Source organism: Lissotriton helveticus, chromosome 1_1 (assembly GCF_964261635.1).
Source record: "Lissotriton helveticus chromosome 1_1, aLisHel1.1, whole genome shotgun sequence".
Taxonomy (NCBI): domain Eukaryota; kingdom Metazoa; phylum Chordata; class Amphibia; order Caudata; family Salamandridae; genus Lissotriton; species Lissotriton helveticus.
In genome coordinates this window covers 344931528-344948591 of record NC_136057.1, presented here as the reverse complement: position 1 = coordinate 344948591, position 17064 = coordinate 344931528, and the positions used below count along the sequence as shown (strand labels likewise).

At 45.0% G+C, this 17064-nt stretch overlaps 2 protein-coding genes across 2 annotated transcripts in view; one reads left to right on the top strand and one right to left on the bottom strand.

Annotated features, from left to right (window-relative positions):
• LOC144807657 (zinc finger CCCH-type antiviral protein 1-like) overlaps positions 1-17064 on the bottom strand; it is a 189438-nt gene that overhangs the window by 100462 nt on the left and 71912 nt on the right. The window lies entirely within an intron of this gene.
• LOC144826602 (E3 SUMO-protein ligase KIAA1586-like) lies at positions 13978-16374 on the top strand. Its single transcript, XM_078685378.1, has one exon. The coding sequence runs from the start codon at positions 13978-13980 to the stop codon at positions 16372-16374; it is 2397 nt and encodes a 798-aa protein (XP_078541504.1).

The following is a 17064-nucleotide window of genomic DNA, read 5'->3' as shown; positions in this document are numbered from 1 at the left end:
TCCTGCAGTAGTATCACCGCTGCACCTGATCTTTTAATGCTTTGCAGAACTATCCCTCGCTTAATTCTGTCTCCCAGACCCCTTACATTCCATGTTAGCAGCGATAGAGTGGGCCGTACGGTGGCAGTGCCTCTCAAGGGGTCAGGTCTCTGTATAGTGTCTACAGACGCCATCGTTTAGGACAGAGCAAAAATATCTCTTCATGAACCGTGTTACAATAGTACTGTCAGTGTGTGCATACCAAACAAACTTCCTGTAAGAAAAGGTTGCAAAAACAATTCCATCCTCCCCGGATCCCACCCTGCCTCCCTGCCCTGCGGACTCAGAACTGCCCGCCACCCCAACTGAGCAGAGCGCTTGAAACCAAACCCTTTAAACAGTAGTTGCACGCTTGGGAGCGGGAAGTCCAGGGGGGGACATCAGCTCTCCACTCTCTTGAACGGTTTCAGTCACAGTTCCATTGATAGTATCGCGACAGAATTCGACTGTGCCATGAGTTCCGCCCACTGCGTCTTCTTGCAATTGCCTATTTTTAATTTTCCAAGTGCGTTTCCTAAATGGTATGCATTAAACGTTCACAAATTGTGAATGATTGCATACATGGATGTTTATATTCGCAAATTAGCATCAAGTGCGAGTGAAACACATTTTTTCATACAATTGCTGATCTGTATGTTCTGGTAAGGAGGATGAAGCTTTTTGCTCTACACCAGTAGACGAGAAGAGAAAGACAGGAGCGCATTTTCAGAGCTAGAGTGACTTCAATCCAGCAGACTAAGAAGAAGATTTATGATAAGTATAGGCTGAGCAACAATTTTATTTTGGATATAATTGCTGATTTAGACCCCGTGTTGTCTAGGGACACATCAGAAGTGTGTCTATCCTCGCCCATTTACATGTACTTTGCTACCTTCACCTTTTAGCCTCAGAGAGAAAGCAGGAGGTGTTTCTCAGAGCTCACTGTCCAGTTTTACTGCAATTTCCTGAATGCGATGCTGCTTAACATTGATAGATATTCCCTAACAATCCCCAAAATCAGTAGCAAACTAAGTTAGAATTTGTGTATGGCCATTACCCCAGGTGATAGGCTGCATGGATGGAACACGTTTTAATTTGTTCACCAACTGACGCAGGATATTTGTATAGAAATAGAAATTCTTTAAATAGATACAAACAGTATGCAATGTAGGCTGTTTAATAACAGACCTTGCAGACAGATTTTCAGGAGCAACACTTGATTAAATACATCTTCAGGCACGGTGGTCTATACACCTACATTTCAAGAGGATTCTTTGATGATTCTTTGGGAGTTACATCCTATTAGGTATTTATTTTAAAGTACATGTCTACAACACGTAGCCAAAGGAAATACAATCCTGTTAACAACTGGGCCAGGGCAGTAACTGAACTCGCTTTTGGACTTCTTTTTTTTTTTAATCTGTATTTATTGTTTTTTGAAAATTTCCAGAGTTGTAATTTCACACGTTATACATAGGTTTCACATACATTGTCAATTGGAGCTCATTGCTTTAGTACATACATTAGTTAAGGTATCATTGAACGTTAGGAGCACAAGAGCATATTGGCATCTTTAAATGGTCTGCCTAGTGGGAGAGTGTTACTCGTGTTGACCAGTTAGAGTCAATCTCCTAGCTCTACTGTTGTATCCATATAGTGTGCTGCTTTTGGACTTTTTAAGGGTAGATTTCACTGACTACATAAATGTGGAGGTGCTCTGCAATATTCATCTCAAGTGGCATGCAAAATAGTAGCAGTTTGGGCAGTGATGTACAACATTGCAACAAGAATGGGACTTCGAATCCAGCTTGAGGTTGACAGCTCTGATGAGGAAGAACTACCACCACACAACCCAATTACAACTCAATTGAGTATGCCACGAGAGCTGCTGATGGAAGGTAGCAATGAAACATACATAACAACAAACTTTGTCTAAAGTCTTTGTCGAAAGCCTTTTTGGCTGGGAGGACTCAGTTGGTGGCCTTGGGGGACTTCGAATCCGAGCCATTTGTGCTCCCCTGCGGAGTCCCCCAGGGGTCCTCCCTGAGTCCGACTCTGTTTAATGTCTAAGTCTCCACCCTGGTGCCAGTTATTAGATCCTTCGGATTTAATCTTACTTCCTATGCTGACGACACCCAGATTGTGGTGTTGTTGCGCCAGGGAGATCTAGACACCACTGCAGATCGGTTCAGATGCTGCATGCGGGAGGTGAGCAACTGGATGGCAGGAAACTGCCTTAAGCTCAACTCCGCAAAAACAGAGGTGTTACTGTTTGGGACTAAAGACAACTTTTGGTCACCCCGTTGGTGGCCAGAAGAAATGGGGTCTCCACCTTCCCCAGTGACAAAGGTAAACAAGCATTTACAATGCAACGGTCTCGCCTTTGCAAAAGTTAGCGCTTTTGGCATTGTAAATGACAAATGTTTTATTTATGTGTTGGTTTTGGAAACAGATAAATAAATGGCATTGTCATGAGCAGTAGAGAGTGAGTAGTAGAGAGTGAGTAGTAGAGAGAGTAGTAGAGAGTAATAGTGAGTAGTAGAGAGAGTAGTAGTGAGTAGTAGAGAGTGAGTAGAGAGTAGTAAGTGAGTAGTAGAGTGTGTAGTAGAGAGTAGTGAGTGTGTAGTAGAGAGTAGTGAGTGTGTAGTAGAGACTAGTGAGTGTGTAGTAGAGAGTGTGTAGTAGAGAGTGTGTAGTAGAGAGTGTGTAGTAGAGAGTGTGTAGTAGAGAGTGAGCAGTAGAGACTAGTGAGTGTGTAGTAGAGTGGTGAGTGTGTAGTAGAGTGGTGAGTGTGTAGTAGAGTGTGTAGTAGAGTGTGTAGGAGAATGTGTAGTAGGGAGTGTAGTAGAGTGTGTAGTAGAGAGTGTGTAGTAGAGAGTAGTGAGTGTGTAGTAGAGAGTGTGTAATACAGAATGTGAAGTAGAGAGATTGAAGTAGAGAGATTGAAGTAGAGAGATTGAAGTAGAGAGATTGAAGTAGAGAGATTGAGGTAGAGAGATTGAATTAGAGAGATTGAGGTAGAGAGATTGAAGTAGAGAGTGTGGAGTAGAGAGTGTGGAGTAGAGAGTGGAGAGTCGGTAGTAGAGTGTAGTAGAAAGTAGTGAGTGTGTAGTAGAGTAGTAGAGAATGTGTAGTAGAGTAGTAGAGAGTAGTAGAGGGTGTGTAGTAGAGTGTGTAGTAGAGCGTGTGTGTAGCAGAGTGTGTAGTAGAGTGTAGTAGAGTGTGTAGTGTAGCGTGTGTAGTAGAGAGTGTGTAGTAGAGAGTGTGTAATGTAGAGTATGTAATGTAGAGTGTGTAATGTAGAGTGTGTAATGTAGAGTGTGTAATGTAGAGTGTGTAGTAGAGTGTGTAGTAGAGTGTGTAGTAGAGTGTGTAGTAGAGTGTGTAGTAGAGTGTGTAGTAGAGTGTGTAGTAGAGTGTGTAGTAGAGAGTGTAGTAAGTAGTGACTGTAGTAGATAGTGTGTAGTAGAGAGTGTCTAGTATAGAGTGTGTCGAAGAGAGTAGTGGCTGTAGTAGTGAGTGTGTAGTGAGTGTGTAGTAGAGTGTGTAGTAGAGAGTAGTGACTGTAGTAGAGAGTGTGTAGTAGTGTGTAGTAGAGAGTAGTGACTGTAGTAGAGTGTGTAGTACAGTGTGTAGTAGAGAGTTGTGACTGTAGTAGATAGTGTGTAGTAGAGAGTGTCTAGTATAGAGTGTGTCGAAGAGAGTAGTGGCTGTAGTAGTGAGTGTGTAGTGAGTGTGTAGTAGAGAGTAGTGACTGTAGTAGAGAGTGGGTAGTAGTGTGTAGTAGAGAGTAGTGACTGTAGTAGAGTGTGTAGTACAGTGTGTAGTAGAGAGTAGCGACTGTAGTAGAGAGTGTGTAGTAGAGTGTGTAGTAGAGAGTGTGTAGTAGAGTGTGTAGTAGAGAGTAGAGTGCGTAGCAGAGAGTAGTGACTGTAGTAGAGAGTGTGTAGTAGAGTGTGTAGTAGAGAGTGTGTAGTAGAGTGTAGTAGAGAGTAGAGTGCGTAGCAGAGAGTAGTGACTGTAGTAGAGAGTGTGTAGCAGAATGTGTAGTAGAGAGTAGTGACTGTAGTAGGGAGTGTGTAGTAGAGAGTAGTGACTGTAGTAGAGAGTGTGTAGTAGAGAGTGTGTAGTAGAGAGTGTGCAGTGATTTGAGTTTTACATCAAATTAAAAACGGGAACGGAACAAACTCATCCTATACATTATTGTGGTAGGTGCCCACGCATATAGGGTTAAATGATGCGTTAGATGCCACAGGTCCCACCAACACGCTTCCTTTATGATAGGAGAATGCCCAACATTGCGGAGATTTGCTCTCTGCTCTTCCCGGATATTTGTATTTTCAAATGTATAATGTTATCCTGCTAAACGAAGACGATGCTCAAACTATAAAAGAAGAGGGTTTCACAGATATGTTAGTCCTTCCGGGCAAACGAAATGACCCAAAGAAAGATCAAGTGACAGTTTAGAGCTCCAAGTGAGTCTTAATAAAATCAGTGTCTGGAACGCATAGCATCAAAAAACGAGCGGGGCATCAAACTGCAGTGTCATTCAATCAAAGCTTCAAGGCTTCTGAGCGCTAGCCGAGAATTATTTTTTGTGAAGCACTAATCACTGTGGAAGGTGCCCCTGCTATCCCAGATGTGAGAAGTCAGTCTGATATGAAAATAAGCAGTATTTGGAATGAATGTATTTGGCAGGGGGAAGGTGGGGCGGCGCAAGACCGTACTGACGAGTGAACAGGAGCCATTTTGTACCGAGTGATTCTGCCTGTGTGCATGTAGACAAACCAGGCAGCAGCATGAGCATGTGATTCGGTAAAATAACAAGCATTTACAATGCAATGGTTTTGCCTTTGTTAAAGTTAGAGCTATTGGCATTGCTCTTGACACTCTGAAGCTCCACTCTGCACTCTGAAGCTCCACTCTGAAGCTCCACTCTGAAGCTCCACTCTGAAGCTCCACTCTGAAGCTCCACTCTGAAGCTCCACTCTGAAGCTCCACTCTGAAGCTCCACTCTCCACTCTGAATCTCCACTCTGAATCTCCACTCTCCACTCTGAAGCTCCACTCTGAAGCTCCACTCCGAATCTGCACTCTGAATCTGCACTCTGCACTCCGAATCTGCACTCTGAATCTGCACTCTGCACTCCGAAGCTCCACTCTGAAGCTCCACTCTGCACTCTGAAGCTCCACTCTGAAGCTCCACTCTGCACTCTGAAGCTCCACTCCGAAGCTCCACTCCGAAGCTCCACTCTGAAGCTCCACTCTGAAGCTCCACTCTGAAGCTCCACTCTGAAGCTCCACTCTGAAGCTCCACTCTGAAGCTCCACTCTGAAGCTGCACTCTGAAGCTCCACTCTGAAGCTCCACTCTGCACTCTGAAGCTCCACTCTGCACTCTGAAGCTCCACTCTGAAGCTCCACTCCACTCTGAAGCTCCACTCCGAAGCTCCACTCCGAAGCTCCACTCTGAAGCTCCACTCTGAAGCTCCACTCTGAAGCTCCACTCTGAAGCTCCACTCCGAAGCTCCACTCTGAAGCTGCACTCTGAAGCTGCACTCTGAAGCTCCGCTCTGAAGCTCCGCTCTGAAGCTCCGCTCTGAAGCTCCGCTCTGAAGCTCCGCTCTGAAGCTCCACTCTGAAGCTCCACTCTGAAGCTCCACTCTGAAGCTCCACTCTGAAGCTTCACTCTGAAGCTCCACTCTGAAGCTCCACTCTGAAGCTCCACTCTGAAGCTCCACTCTGAAGCTCCACTCTGAAGCTCCACTCTGCACTCTGAAGCTCCACTCTGAAGCTCCACTCTGAAGCTCCACTCTGAAGCTCCACTCTGAAGCTCCACTCTGAAGCTCCACTCTGAAGCTCCACTCTGCACTCTGAAGCTCCACTCTGAAGCTCCACTCTGAAGCTCCACTCTGCACTCTGAAGCTCCACTCTGAAGCTCCACTCTGAAGCTCCACTCTGAAGCTCCACTCTGCACTCTGAAGCTCCACTCTGAAGCTCCACTCTGAAGCTCCACTCTGAAGCTCCACTCTGAAGCTCCACTCTGAAGCTCCACTCTGCACTCTGAAGCTCCACTCTGAAGCTCCACTCTGCACTCTGAAGCTCCACTCGGAAGCTCCACTCTGAAGCTCCACTCGGAAGCTCCACTCGGAAGCTCCACTCGGAAGCTCCACTCGGAAGCTCCACTCGGAAGCTCCACTCGGAAGGGGCAAAGATCGGAGCATCACGGAACTAAAACAAATATAAACAAGGCAGTGAGTGCAGCACCGCCTTAGCAGTGGGATAGCAGCCTTGATAACATCGGAGCAGCCCCTGCGCCCGGCCTCAAAACAATAAAGGCAACTCTAGAATGCAGATTTACCTGTATCCCGCAAGTGATGTACGCAGATGGGAAAGAAACAAATAGCAACCTTGGAGAGCTGGCGGGGCAGGCAAACACAGCATCGGGAGACGCAATATAAATAAAATAACAGCTAGTATCAAATTATACAAAAGCCCAACGTAACGAATTGCTCAAAAAAGTCAAACATCATGTGTACATGAAGACGCAATATAAATAAAAAAAAAAAAACAGCCACCAACAGATTAAAGAAAAGCCCCTCCATAGCGGATCGGTAAATAAACTCCAAACGCATCTGTTTATGCAGCATCACACAACCCACATGCCCGTAATATTAAACAAACAAGTGATAGCTGCAAACCTTATCATTTAAATTAGTTAAAAAGCCGTTGTCCGAGCACCCGTGAATTGCCTGAGAGCTGGGGTACAAGCCTTCGCCAATGCAGAACGGGCACAGAGAGGCAGCCTGCTGTGGCGGAGCGCAAAATGATGCCCCCCCTGCAGAATGCGAAGAGGCCCCGAGGCTCTTGAGTATAAAGCATGCCTCGCAGATATGTAATGAGCTTGGGCTGAATAGGATCCCCCCGAAAGGCTGCAGGGTTTCTGCGTGTTAGCCCCTAAAGAGCGGTAACATTATTAAAGCCGGTTTATGAGGTAATGGACAAAGTAAATGACTTCAACTAAAAAGGGTGTAAAAAAGGGCCGTGTCTTGATTTCGAGTGCTCGATCGGTTTATGAATTATGTGATGACTCGGTTCAGATATGGGGTCCAGGATCAGTACATATCCAAACGCCTTACGCTATCGGCTTGGATAGAAAGTATTGTAACCAAACTCGAGGGGACTTCAGAAGTACAGTGCCATAAAATTCAGCCATCAATGTTTAAAACTAAATAAAAAGGTAGCGTCCCAAAAAAATAAATAGCGCCTTCGGGTAAAGTCCGCGCTATATAAAAATGCATAAATAACTAACTAAATACATACCGCAAATCACTGCCGTCACTCTGCCGGCCTGCGACCAGGAAGTCAGGCAGGCCGGCGCGTCAACAGGAAACAGGAAGTAGGAGGGCGGGAGCCTACCCCGCCTCCCACGGAAGAGCCGCGATTGGACGGAGCCGCCGTGTTTGGAGCACCGGAGCAGGCAGGAGCCTACCCTGCGCCCCGGTGCAGAAGGAGGTAAGAAGAGTCCTGCTGCCGGGCCCTGCAGCTGAGGAGAGCCGCCGCACGAAGGAAGCCGGTGAGTGCGTTGCTGAGCGGGGAAGGGGGAGGCGGGGGGCGCGGGGAAGGGGGAGGCGGGGGGCGCGGGGAAGGGGGGGGCGCGGGGAAAGCATGTGCGGGCGGGCGGGCTTTGTATGTATGTGTGCGTGCGTGTGACTGTGGGGGAGGGGGGTGTGTGTGTGTGAGCGAGTGTCTGTGTGCCTGTATGTGTGTGCCTGCGTGTGCATGCGCTCGCCTGTGTGTGCGTGCGTGCGTGCATGCAGAGGGGTGGGGGCTGCCTGCCTGCGTCTGTAAAAGCAAGGGCTGTGAGTTACTCTGCGCATGCGCGGGGGCAAGCCTGTTCATTCCAAGCCAGCCTCAGCCAGCCTCGGGAAAAACGAAAGTAATAAAAAAGCGAAACTGACACTGCCACTGCAGACAATGCTGCGCGCTCCCGAGGTGAAATCCGGCACTGAAAACGCTCGTAACACTTTGGTGTCCACTCTCCTAAAAACGGATCACATTAGTTGTCGAGCTGACAGCATTCATGCTTCGCATGAATGCTAACGTCAGCTCGACCTAAAAATGTGGGTGTCCTGATGGACGACTCCCTATCCTTCAGGCCTCAAATCAATGCTCTATCCTCGGCCACGCATTTTGTGCTTAAAACTATCAGGAAGGTCTTGCCATTCCTTCCGGTGGAACACAAAAAGACAGTAGTGACCGGACTGGTGATGTCTCAGTTAGACTATTGCAACGCCCTCCTTCTGAATGCTCAGCAGGGTCTCCTAGACAAACTTCAGATCCTGCAGAATGCAGCAGCACGTTTGATCACAGGCACGCCCAAGTTCGCTTCAGTCTCCCAAGACCTTGCTAAGCTACACTGGTTGCCAGTGCGGAAAAGAATCTTGTTTAAGTCACTTTGTGTGATCTTTAAAGCACTGCATGGCATTGGCCCCCACTGCCTGACTCCTCTCTTCCAGTGGTATAAACCAGCCCGAGCGCTACGATCAGCCGAGCAGGGGCTGGTTGTCGTCCCTAGAATTAGGAAAGTTCGCTGGGGAGGCAGAAGTCTATCTCTAGGCGCCGCCAAGGCTTGGAACGCGCTGCCGGCCAATCTAAGACAGACCCCCGACCTACTCAAGTTCAGGAAAGCTCTCAAAACCTGGCTTTTCTCTCGCTAATGTCCCTGCTCACCCCCACTAGCGATCAGCTAGCGCCAGGACACCTTCGGGTAACAGCGCGCTCTAAAAATGTCAAAAATAAATAAATAAAATAAATAAAGTAAATGCATTTTAACTTCAGTATAGCTATTCACAAGAAAGTGGAAGACTAAATGAAATTAAATACAGCAAATGTTGTTCAATCCACATTTCTAACTTCACAATATCAGAGAAAAATAAATATTTTGCTTTGCTTTTCAGAAACATCTTTTAATGTCTCCCTCTTAACTTGGTAGGAGTTGGTTTGTCAATATGTCTCCGACTTGTGCCCAGTGCTTAATTTGTGCCGGTGCTATCCGGTGCTTAGCACCGGCACTTAAATGTCAGGGCCGGGTCTATGAATCATCTGCTGTGCCTGTGCGTACGCCGACACCCATGATGTTTTTTTTGTTCACCCAGGTGCTTCTGTACTCTCTGTCTGTCTCTGTGCAGCACTGCAGGCCAAAGGCTCGCCTCGGCGCCTCGCCCTGCAGCGTGAGTGTGTGTGGTGTGTGTTCATTCTAATTTCTGCCTGGTACCGAGAGTCCGACCCAAGAGACGCGACCTGCATTCAATCAATCTGTGTCAATATCCCGTTCCCGCGGCCGCCGCCCGGCCGCCGAGGCGAGCGAGCCAGAGTCTCTGTGTCAATTTCAAACTGACTCAGTGAGTCATCAATCAACCGGGCCGGTGACGGCGGCCGTCTTCTCTTAGAGTCTTCTTCACACTTACTTGCAAGTTGTGTTGTTGACTGAGCCTCGCCCGTCGTCGCCCCCAAGGCCAAGACAGTCAAAGAGAGATTAGATTATTTATCATTATCAGTCAGTGATTGAATCATCAGAATAATAAATGAAATATAGGATTAAAAAAATATAATGTGTGTGTGTGCACTACTTATTTTTTACTTCGTAACTTTCGTTTCTTAAGAATCTTAACTAACTACTTTCGTTTTTCATCATCATGGTGACTGGGCCGGCCTGCCACGTGACAGCAGTAGTTGTTAATAGTTTCTGTTTTGGGTGGGCGGGTCGCGGAAGTTGGTGGGGGCTGGGGGCTGGCTGGAGCTGCTCTGGAGGTTCTGATGGGGGTTGGGGCCACAGTAGGGGGGCTGTGCGCGCGGAAGCGCGCGCAGATTTTTTTCACTTGGCTCTGCCTCACCAGTTGCAACTGGCCATGAGCCACGCCCACGCCCACGCCCACGCCCCAGCATAACCGCGCTGCGCAGTTACAGGCGGCAAGCTGCAGCAGCTCCCCACGCCACGAGTCAGGCCCCATTGACCAGACCACGTCCACACCAGTCCACATAAGTTAGCCTTAGCCCCCGGCCCCCCGCCGCCACCAACGAGTACGGCGGCGACCAGTCGACGGTGACGACGGTACTTGGTTGGGCACTGGCAGAGAGAGCTGGCCTGGGCTGGGCTGCAGCAGGGTACTCAGTGTGTGTCCAGTGTCCTCTGGCCTGCCGACCGGCCCTACCACCACGATAACGCACGGTAAGAAAAAATACAAATTAAGCAGAGAAGAACAGTACAGAAGCAGGCAGCAGCAGTGCAGCACTAAACTTTAAGTTACGCTTAAGTTAGCAAGCTGACCCAGTCGGTCAGCCAGTCTGATCATCTGTGTGATCCATCTGATGATCTGATCTCCCACTCCCACACTTTGTTTTATTCTGGTGGTGGTGGACGATGAAGGAAGGGTGGGAAATGGGGATGAGATTCTTGGTGGCAAACTGGAAATAAAATATATGCCACAATAGAAAAAATATATTTATAATACGCACGCTTAATATATATTATATGCTCAAATTATGGCTCACAATAATATTCCTCCACTTTTGCCCTCGTCACCTCGTGCAAAAAAATCTTTACATGATAAACAAAATCTGTCTGCTCGATTTCCTATCACTCGAGCAGCAACAACAGTGCAAAACAGTATTGAAGCTATTTTTGAAAACTTCGAGCAACTGCTCGAGCCACGAATGTTTTGCAGGAGCCATGCCTATGTATGCACTATGCCTGCACATACACATACTGGGAGCTCAGGGCTCCTCGACCCTCTCTCTCTCAAGTATGCTCATTGCTCCACATATAGGGAACCTGGCTTGACCTACCCGTCCCCGCAGAGGTATGTTATTAATTAGGATATCTCCCAGCCAGGATTCAAAAAACATGTGTGAGTGTGCGGGGAAAATGAGCAAGTGCCTCGCAGCAGCGTCACAGACCTGCGGTTACCCGGGGGAGGCGCCCGGCCCACTGTGGCTGTGACCATGTCCCTGCGCTCGGTCACCGATCTGCGTGACACATTCCTAATGAGGCACTGCACCGCCTGTCACGAGCCCATTCCTAGGCAAGCCAACAGTGCTTTGCTTACGCATTATGAGAGTTGAGACCTTACTTTAAGGAAAGTTAATCTAAAAGTTCCAGAGTGCAACGACGTTGGGTAAAATGGCAGAACTTCAGGAAGAAGAGTGCCATGTGCCAGCAGACTGCATTTCCTTTTCAGTGGCTTTTCAGACAGTTCATCTGCTGCTTCGTACATTCTTCTGCCGGTTAATTTTTCCAAGGGGTGTTAATAACCATTGTGGGACTTGAGGTTTTGCTTTTTTTTGTTTCGCAAATCTTTATTAAAAATTTTTCCCCCCAAAAGTACCAAAACATAGAATAACTCGCATATCACTAAAAAAATAGAATAACATGGTAACTATGAATACTCAGAGCCCCCTGCACACAAAGTACTGTCGATTAAAATGCCAGAAATGTTTTTATAACATTTTACAAAGTCGTCTAGTGAGTCTATTTCAATAAATATCTGGTTCAAAAATTAGAGCAATTGTAAAGTCTACTCAGAATGATATTTTGTGAGGGTTACTTACCTCTCATTTACATCATGCATTAAAACGAGAAGGAATGTAACAAAATGAAGGTTGGAACTTGGGCCCTGTTACAAACTGCAGTAGTTTGTGCTGGTTCTTCGCTTTCCAGGAATTGAGAAGCAGCCGTTGCCTGGTTGTAGGTGTTTGTTTGTTATTTGCCCAGCCACAGCCTAAATAACTCTGGGCTAGGTAGGCGCTTAGGTGCTACTGCTTCCAATTTCAAGCTCTGTCGGGGGCCCAGGGGGGAATCCTTTTTAGCGTTACGCCACCGGTGTATGCACCGCCACCAAGGGCTATGCGTCAAAGTCTCTAGTCTTTATGTATGAAAGGCAGCAGGCTGCATCTCTTTTATAAACTGTCCCAGGAAATGTATTTTTATTAAACCTCCACTGCACAGCAGGCCTTGTTGTTGTATGATTTTTACCCGAGGGAGGTTGTGAAGTACCTTAATTTGCATCAGGCCCCCCTCGTCCCTCCCCCCCCCCCCCAGTAGAGGATGGTTTAAAGGGTGTTGTTTGTGGTTTACCATATGGACATGATGCATGAGGTCTGGCAACATGGTGGAAGCAGCTATAAAAAAATCAAGAATTTGCAATGCAATTAGGTCTCGCATTTATACGAGTTTGAGCTATTGACATTGCAAATGACACTGCCTTTTATTTCTTTGTAAAACATAAATAAAAGGCATTTATTTTCATTTACAATGCCAATAGCTTAAACTTGCGTAAATGCGAGACCTAGCATTGCAAATGCTTGTTATTAAACGTGTTTATATATTTAAATTGAGCAGGTTATTTGCACAAATGGATTTCTGCCCTGAAGTAACTTCTCATTTGTATGACTGTATGAGTAATCCTGTTCTTTGAAACCTAACTGTGCACGTTTGCAGTGTATACAAATTATGTACAGTGTGTATGCAGTTTATTTGAACACAGGCATAAATTAAATATAATTATAAAAAAGTTGTGGCAGCTGAGCTCACAAATGTTTTCCTGTGATCTTGAGTATATGAAAGACTGTAAAAGCATGCACACTACTTGTTCTGTGCAATCTGCCTCTCTTGCTACAAATCATATGTCTGTGCCCTGTTGTAGTATGTATATCCCCCTAGTTGGTGGTGCTGCTTAACACTAGCACTGTCTGAGAGACCGAGGTAAATTGGGGTGAGAGCGTGAGCCGTGAGGTCAGATAGCAAGAGAGAGAGAGAGATGAGATGGCGGAGCATCAGATGGGTGAGGACTCTGAGAAGAGAAGGAAAGATATATAGAAAGACAGGGTGTTGAGGGGAGGGAGATAGAAAGGAAAGACAATCAGTTAGTGGTACACAGGGGGTTAGAGAGAAAAATAGAAGCAAGTAAGGGAGAGAAAGAATACTGAGGACTCTGCTACATTATGCTCCCAATCAGGGCGTTACACGTCTGTGATTGTTCAGCAACTTTGAGCGATGTTTCTAATTTTTTTAGGACAACAAGGTTGTGTTGAAATGTACTTTATTTTGCTGCATAGAAATAATATTATTCTAGTGTGGCATGCAACAAAACTCTAGTCCAAATTATCTATAATACTTTAGGCATTGGATTCCTATTCGCGAATGTCAATACATTGAAGTTTATTTTTCAAATGTGTAAGTTTGATGCCTTAAATAAGTCAGCACAGGTGCTCACGCCAGAACATAGATGTAAGTCATCCCTCACACTGATAAACACCTAATAGTTGCTACTACTACAACACACAGCTGTTGCAGGAATCTCAACAAAGAATCTCTGCCAGCCAGTACAGCATCTCTGTGATAGGCTCGAGAATTGGGGTAGCTTGCAGTTTCACTCTTCTTACCATTAAACACAGGCCTAGCCTACAAGCTGCCTGCAAAGTGCCCTTGAGGCTTTGCATTAACCCAGGCACGGGTCTGCTTTTCCTATCTGGGTAAGTGAGTTTCCCCCATTTCGAGAGAGACCAGCTCACCTCACTAGCCCATTCCTGAGCCTGAGATTGCCTGAAGTTAGAGTGCCAAGCCAAGCCCTAGAGGTACCATAGCAAATGTGACAGCAGGAGTAGGGTCCCTATACAACCTGTCTTCCTCACAGGATTTACTTTGCTTCAGAGACCTAAGTCGAGCCATCTTGAATCTTTACAGCTGTTTCAAAGAGGTAGCCTACTACACACATCATTAACAAATAACAACTAGCGATATCTGGTAGCTAAGCTACTCCACATGGATGTTAAATATGTGCAGATGCCGAAATGTCTTTGGTGCAACGTGCAAATAAATATTATTGGTGCATGTTACTTTGATGAATTGACATCACACTTCGCACATGTCTAGCGTCTTTTCTTTCATTTTGCATCCTTAGAATGTCTCAGAGTGGACAGAAGAAGATTTCAAGCTACTTCACAAAATTTAAGCCCAAGATTGATGAGGAGCCTGCTAGCAAACTTGCTAGAAAAGACCATACACTTACAGTGCAAGAAGGGAACAAGGAAGATGAAGTGCAAGAGAAGGCACTAGAGGAGAGTGACACCACTACTAGCAGCAGCGTTATCATCACCCCTACACAAGAAAAGACACAAGATCGTCCTCTTACAGATGAGCCGCATCATGCTGTGGACATTGCTGTAGAGATGGAGGAAACTCCAAGCACTAGCAAAGAGTCTGACATATTATCACTGAAACCACATTCAGACAGAGATTTTAGGAAAGGCATTCTTCCTAAAGGTTGGAAACTTGACCAAAAAATATATTTCCAACGCAAGCATCCATGGTTAATTGTTAAAGGCCCTAACCTTGGCTGTTCTGTGTGTCGCCAAGTCCGTGATCTTGGTGCTGAAAAATCCAGGGGAATGAAATTGTCCAAAGAATGGACTGAGTCTACTGTGAAGGCATATGGCACCAATATAGAACAACAGCAGAAGTCATTGAGGAAAAAGATTGGAGAACATGCACTAAGCAAGGCTCATGTTGCAACTTTAAAAATCTTAGAAAACGCTAAGAGAGATACTTTATTGCAAGTAACTGCAAAAGCACAATCTATACAAATGTCAGCAACAGCCAGAATATTCCGTGTAGCTTATAAGGAAGCAAAGCGAAACAGGCCAGCGTATGGTTTTGAAATGGAGATAGACTGCCACCAGTTGAATGGACTAGATATGGGTCGAATTTTGCACTCCAATGTAGCTTGTTCAAACATACAACGCCACATATCCTTAGAAATGAAGAGGAAGATATTTGCCAAAATTATTGAGCTTTCCCCCAAAGTAAGTCTTTTACTAGATGAAGCCACTGCGTTAAATAGGAAAAGTTCTTTAATTGTATACATGCGAATGCAGCTACCTGACATGGACTCCCCAGCTAATATGTTTGTTGACCTCATTGAGCTGAATGATTTGTCAGCTGATGGCATAGTAAACAGTTTACTGTCTGCACTAAAAAAAGATCCAATTAATATAAGTGAGGACTTTCTCTCCAAATGCATGGTTTCAGTTGCCTGTGATGGAGCTTCAGTGATGTTTGGCCGCCACAGTGGTGTTGTAAAGAAGCTGCAAGAAAAAATCTCTTCCAATATTGTAGCCTGGCACTGCTCAGCACATCGCCTGGAACTTGCCGTTCATGATGTCATGAAAGATATTGGTGCTACAAATCATTTCAAAAACTTACTCGATAAGCTGTATTCTCTATTTTCCACCTCTGTTAAAAACCGTTTGGAGCTTAAGGAATGTGCTGAAGCTCTTGACGTTCAGCTCTGCAGAATAGGTAGAGTGTTAGATACTCGTTGGGTTGCATCAAGCTTTAGAACAGTGGAGGCTATTTGGAATGCTTATCCTGCTCTCTACAAGCACTTTAATAGTGCAGCTGATGATGGTTCCCGTGACAGTTCAACACGAAATATGTACACAGGCCTAGGAAGGCGGTTATCATCTATACAGTTCGTTGCTAATCTTGGCCTCATGTATGATGCTCTTCAGGAGTTATCCGAGTTATCACTTGAGTTACAGAAACGTGATTCTACAATCATTGATTCTCACCGGGCTATTTGCCGGCAAATAGCTGTGTTTGAGGCAATGGTAGACAGGCAAGGGAACCATTTCTCACTATGTAAAAAGGCCATGGAAGAAAATATATTCCAAGGTGTGGTGCTGCACAAAGGAAAGACCACGGACAAAATCATTGAACAGGGTCAGTTTTTTCGTAGCCTTGCAGAAAATCTAAGACATCGTTTGTTGTCTACAGGAGGAACGAATTCTGCTGACAAAAAGGCTGAGTATGATACACTGATTAACGAAGTGAAAGTTTTATACAAACAGTACTGGCCTGATGAGCTACCTGTTCTTTATGGTGAAAGTGATATTGAGTCTCTGTGTAAAAGATTCAACATTGCCAGCCGAGAAACCATACGTGCTTACAGAGAGTACAAGGAATCTGGAGGCAAAGAAATTAAAAGGCAGTTCAAGGAACTTATGATGGCCATACACACTATTGCTATCAGTACTGCAGAATGTGAGCGGGGCTTTTCTCAAATGAATCTGATATGCACATCCACAAGAGCATCATTGGTGACTCAAACAATATCTTCTTTAATGTTTTTAAATCTTGTTGGTCCACCATTTAGGAGATTCAACCCATTACCCTATGTTCAGTCCTGGCTTGCAAAAGGACGAAGATCAGCTGATGACACTAGGAGTAAAGCAAGGAAAGAGGAGGACATGGAATGCACAAGCAATTTAGACTGTTTCTGGGGTTTTCTAGAACAATAGATGTAGCCCATTCCAACTGACAAAATGTGTGTCATTGCAATGTTTTGGAAAAGTTAGGCTTTACTGTGTTAGGATATTTAGTTGTTCTAGGTTATATAGGTTATTTATTTGCATTATACCCCTTTGTTGACAGTGTCAATTTATTTAATATTTTGTTATATTTATGTGTCTTTGTTTGGATGCTATATTTATTGTTCTATTTAATATATTTTATTTATTTTGTTTTTTGTAACAGTTTAATTGCTTTTTTTGGATTTTCATTTTACGACATGTATCTATTTGTATTTATATATTTTATTTTTTGTTAGTTTGTCTTTATATAATTACATTTTGTATGGCACTATGCCTGGTTATTTTGCACTAATAGGTATGACTTATTCAGATACGGTCAAATTGAAACTGCCCAGCCCCCTACATATTCCTTTGGCCTTGGTATTTATTTATAAAATGTTATATAGCGCGAACCACATTTTGGTGGAGATCACATTTTTCTTTGTTTATTTATCTTCAGCTAAAATCTTTGATTAAAAAGTCATATTTTGAACATATGCCTCTTTTCTAATCTGTGTTGCCTGTGTCATACAGAACTACATAGTTTTATGTTTTTCTTTTTTACTATTCTCAATGTCTACTAAATGCACATATAGCTCCAGAGAGAAGTTATAGTACAAGCCCAATTGGTAATCCTCC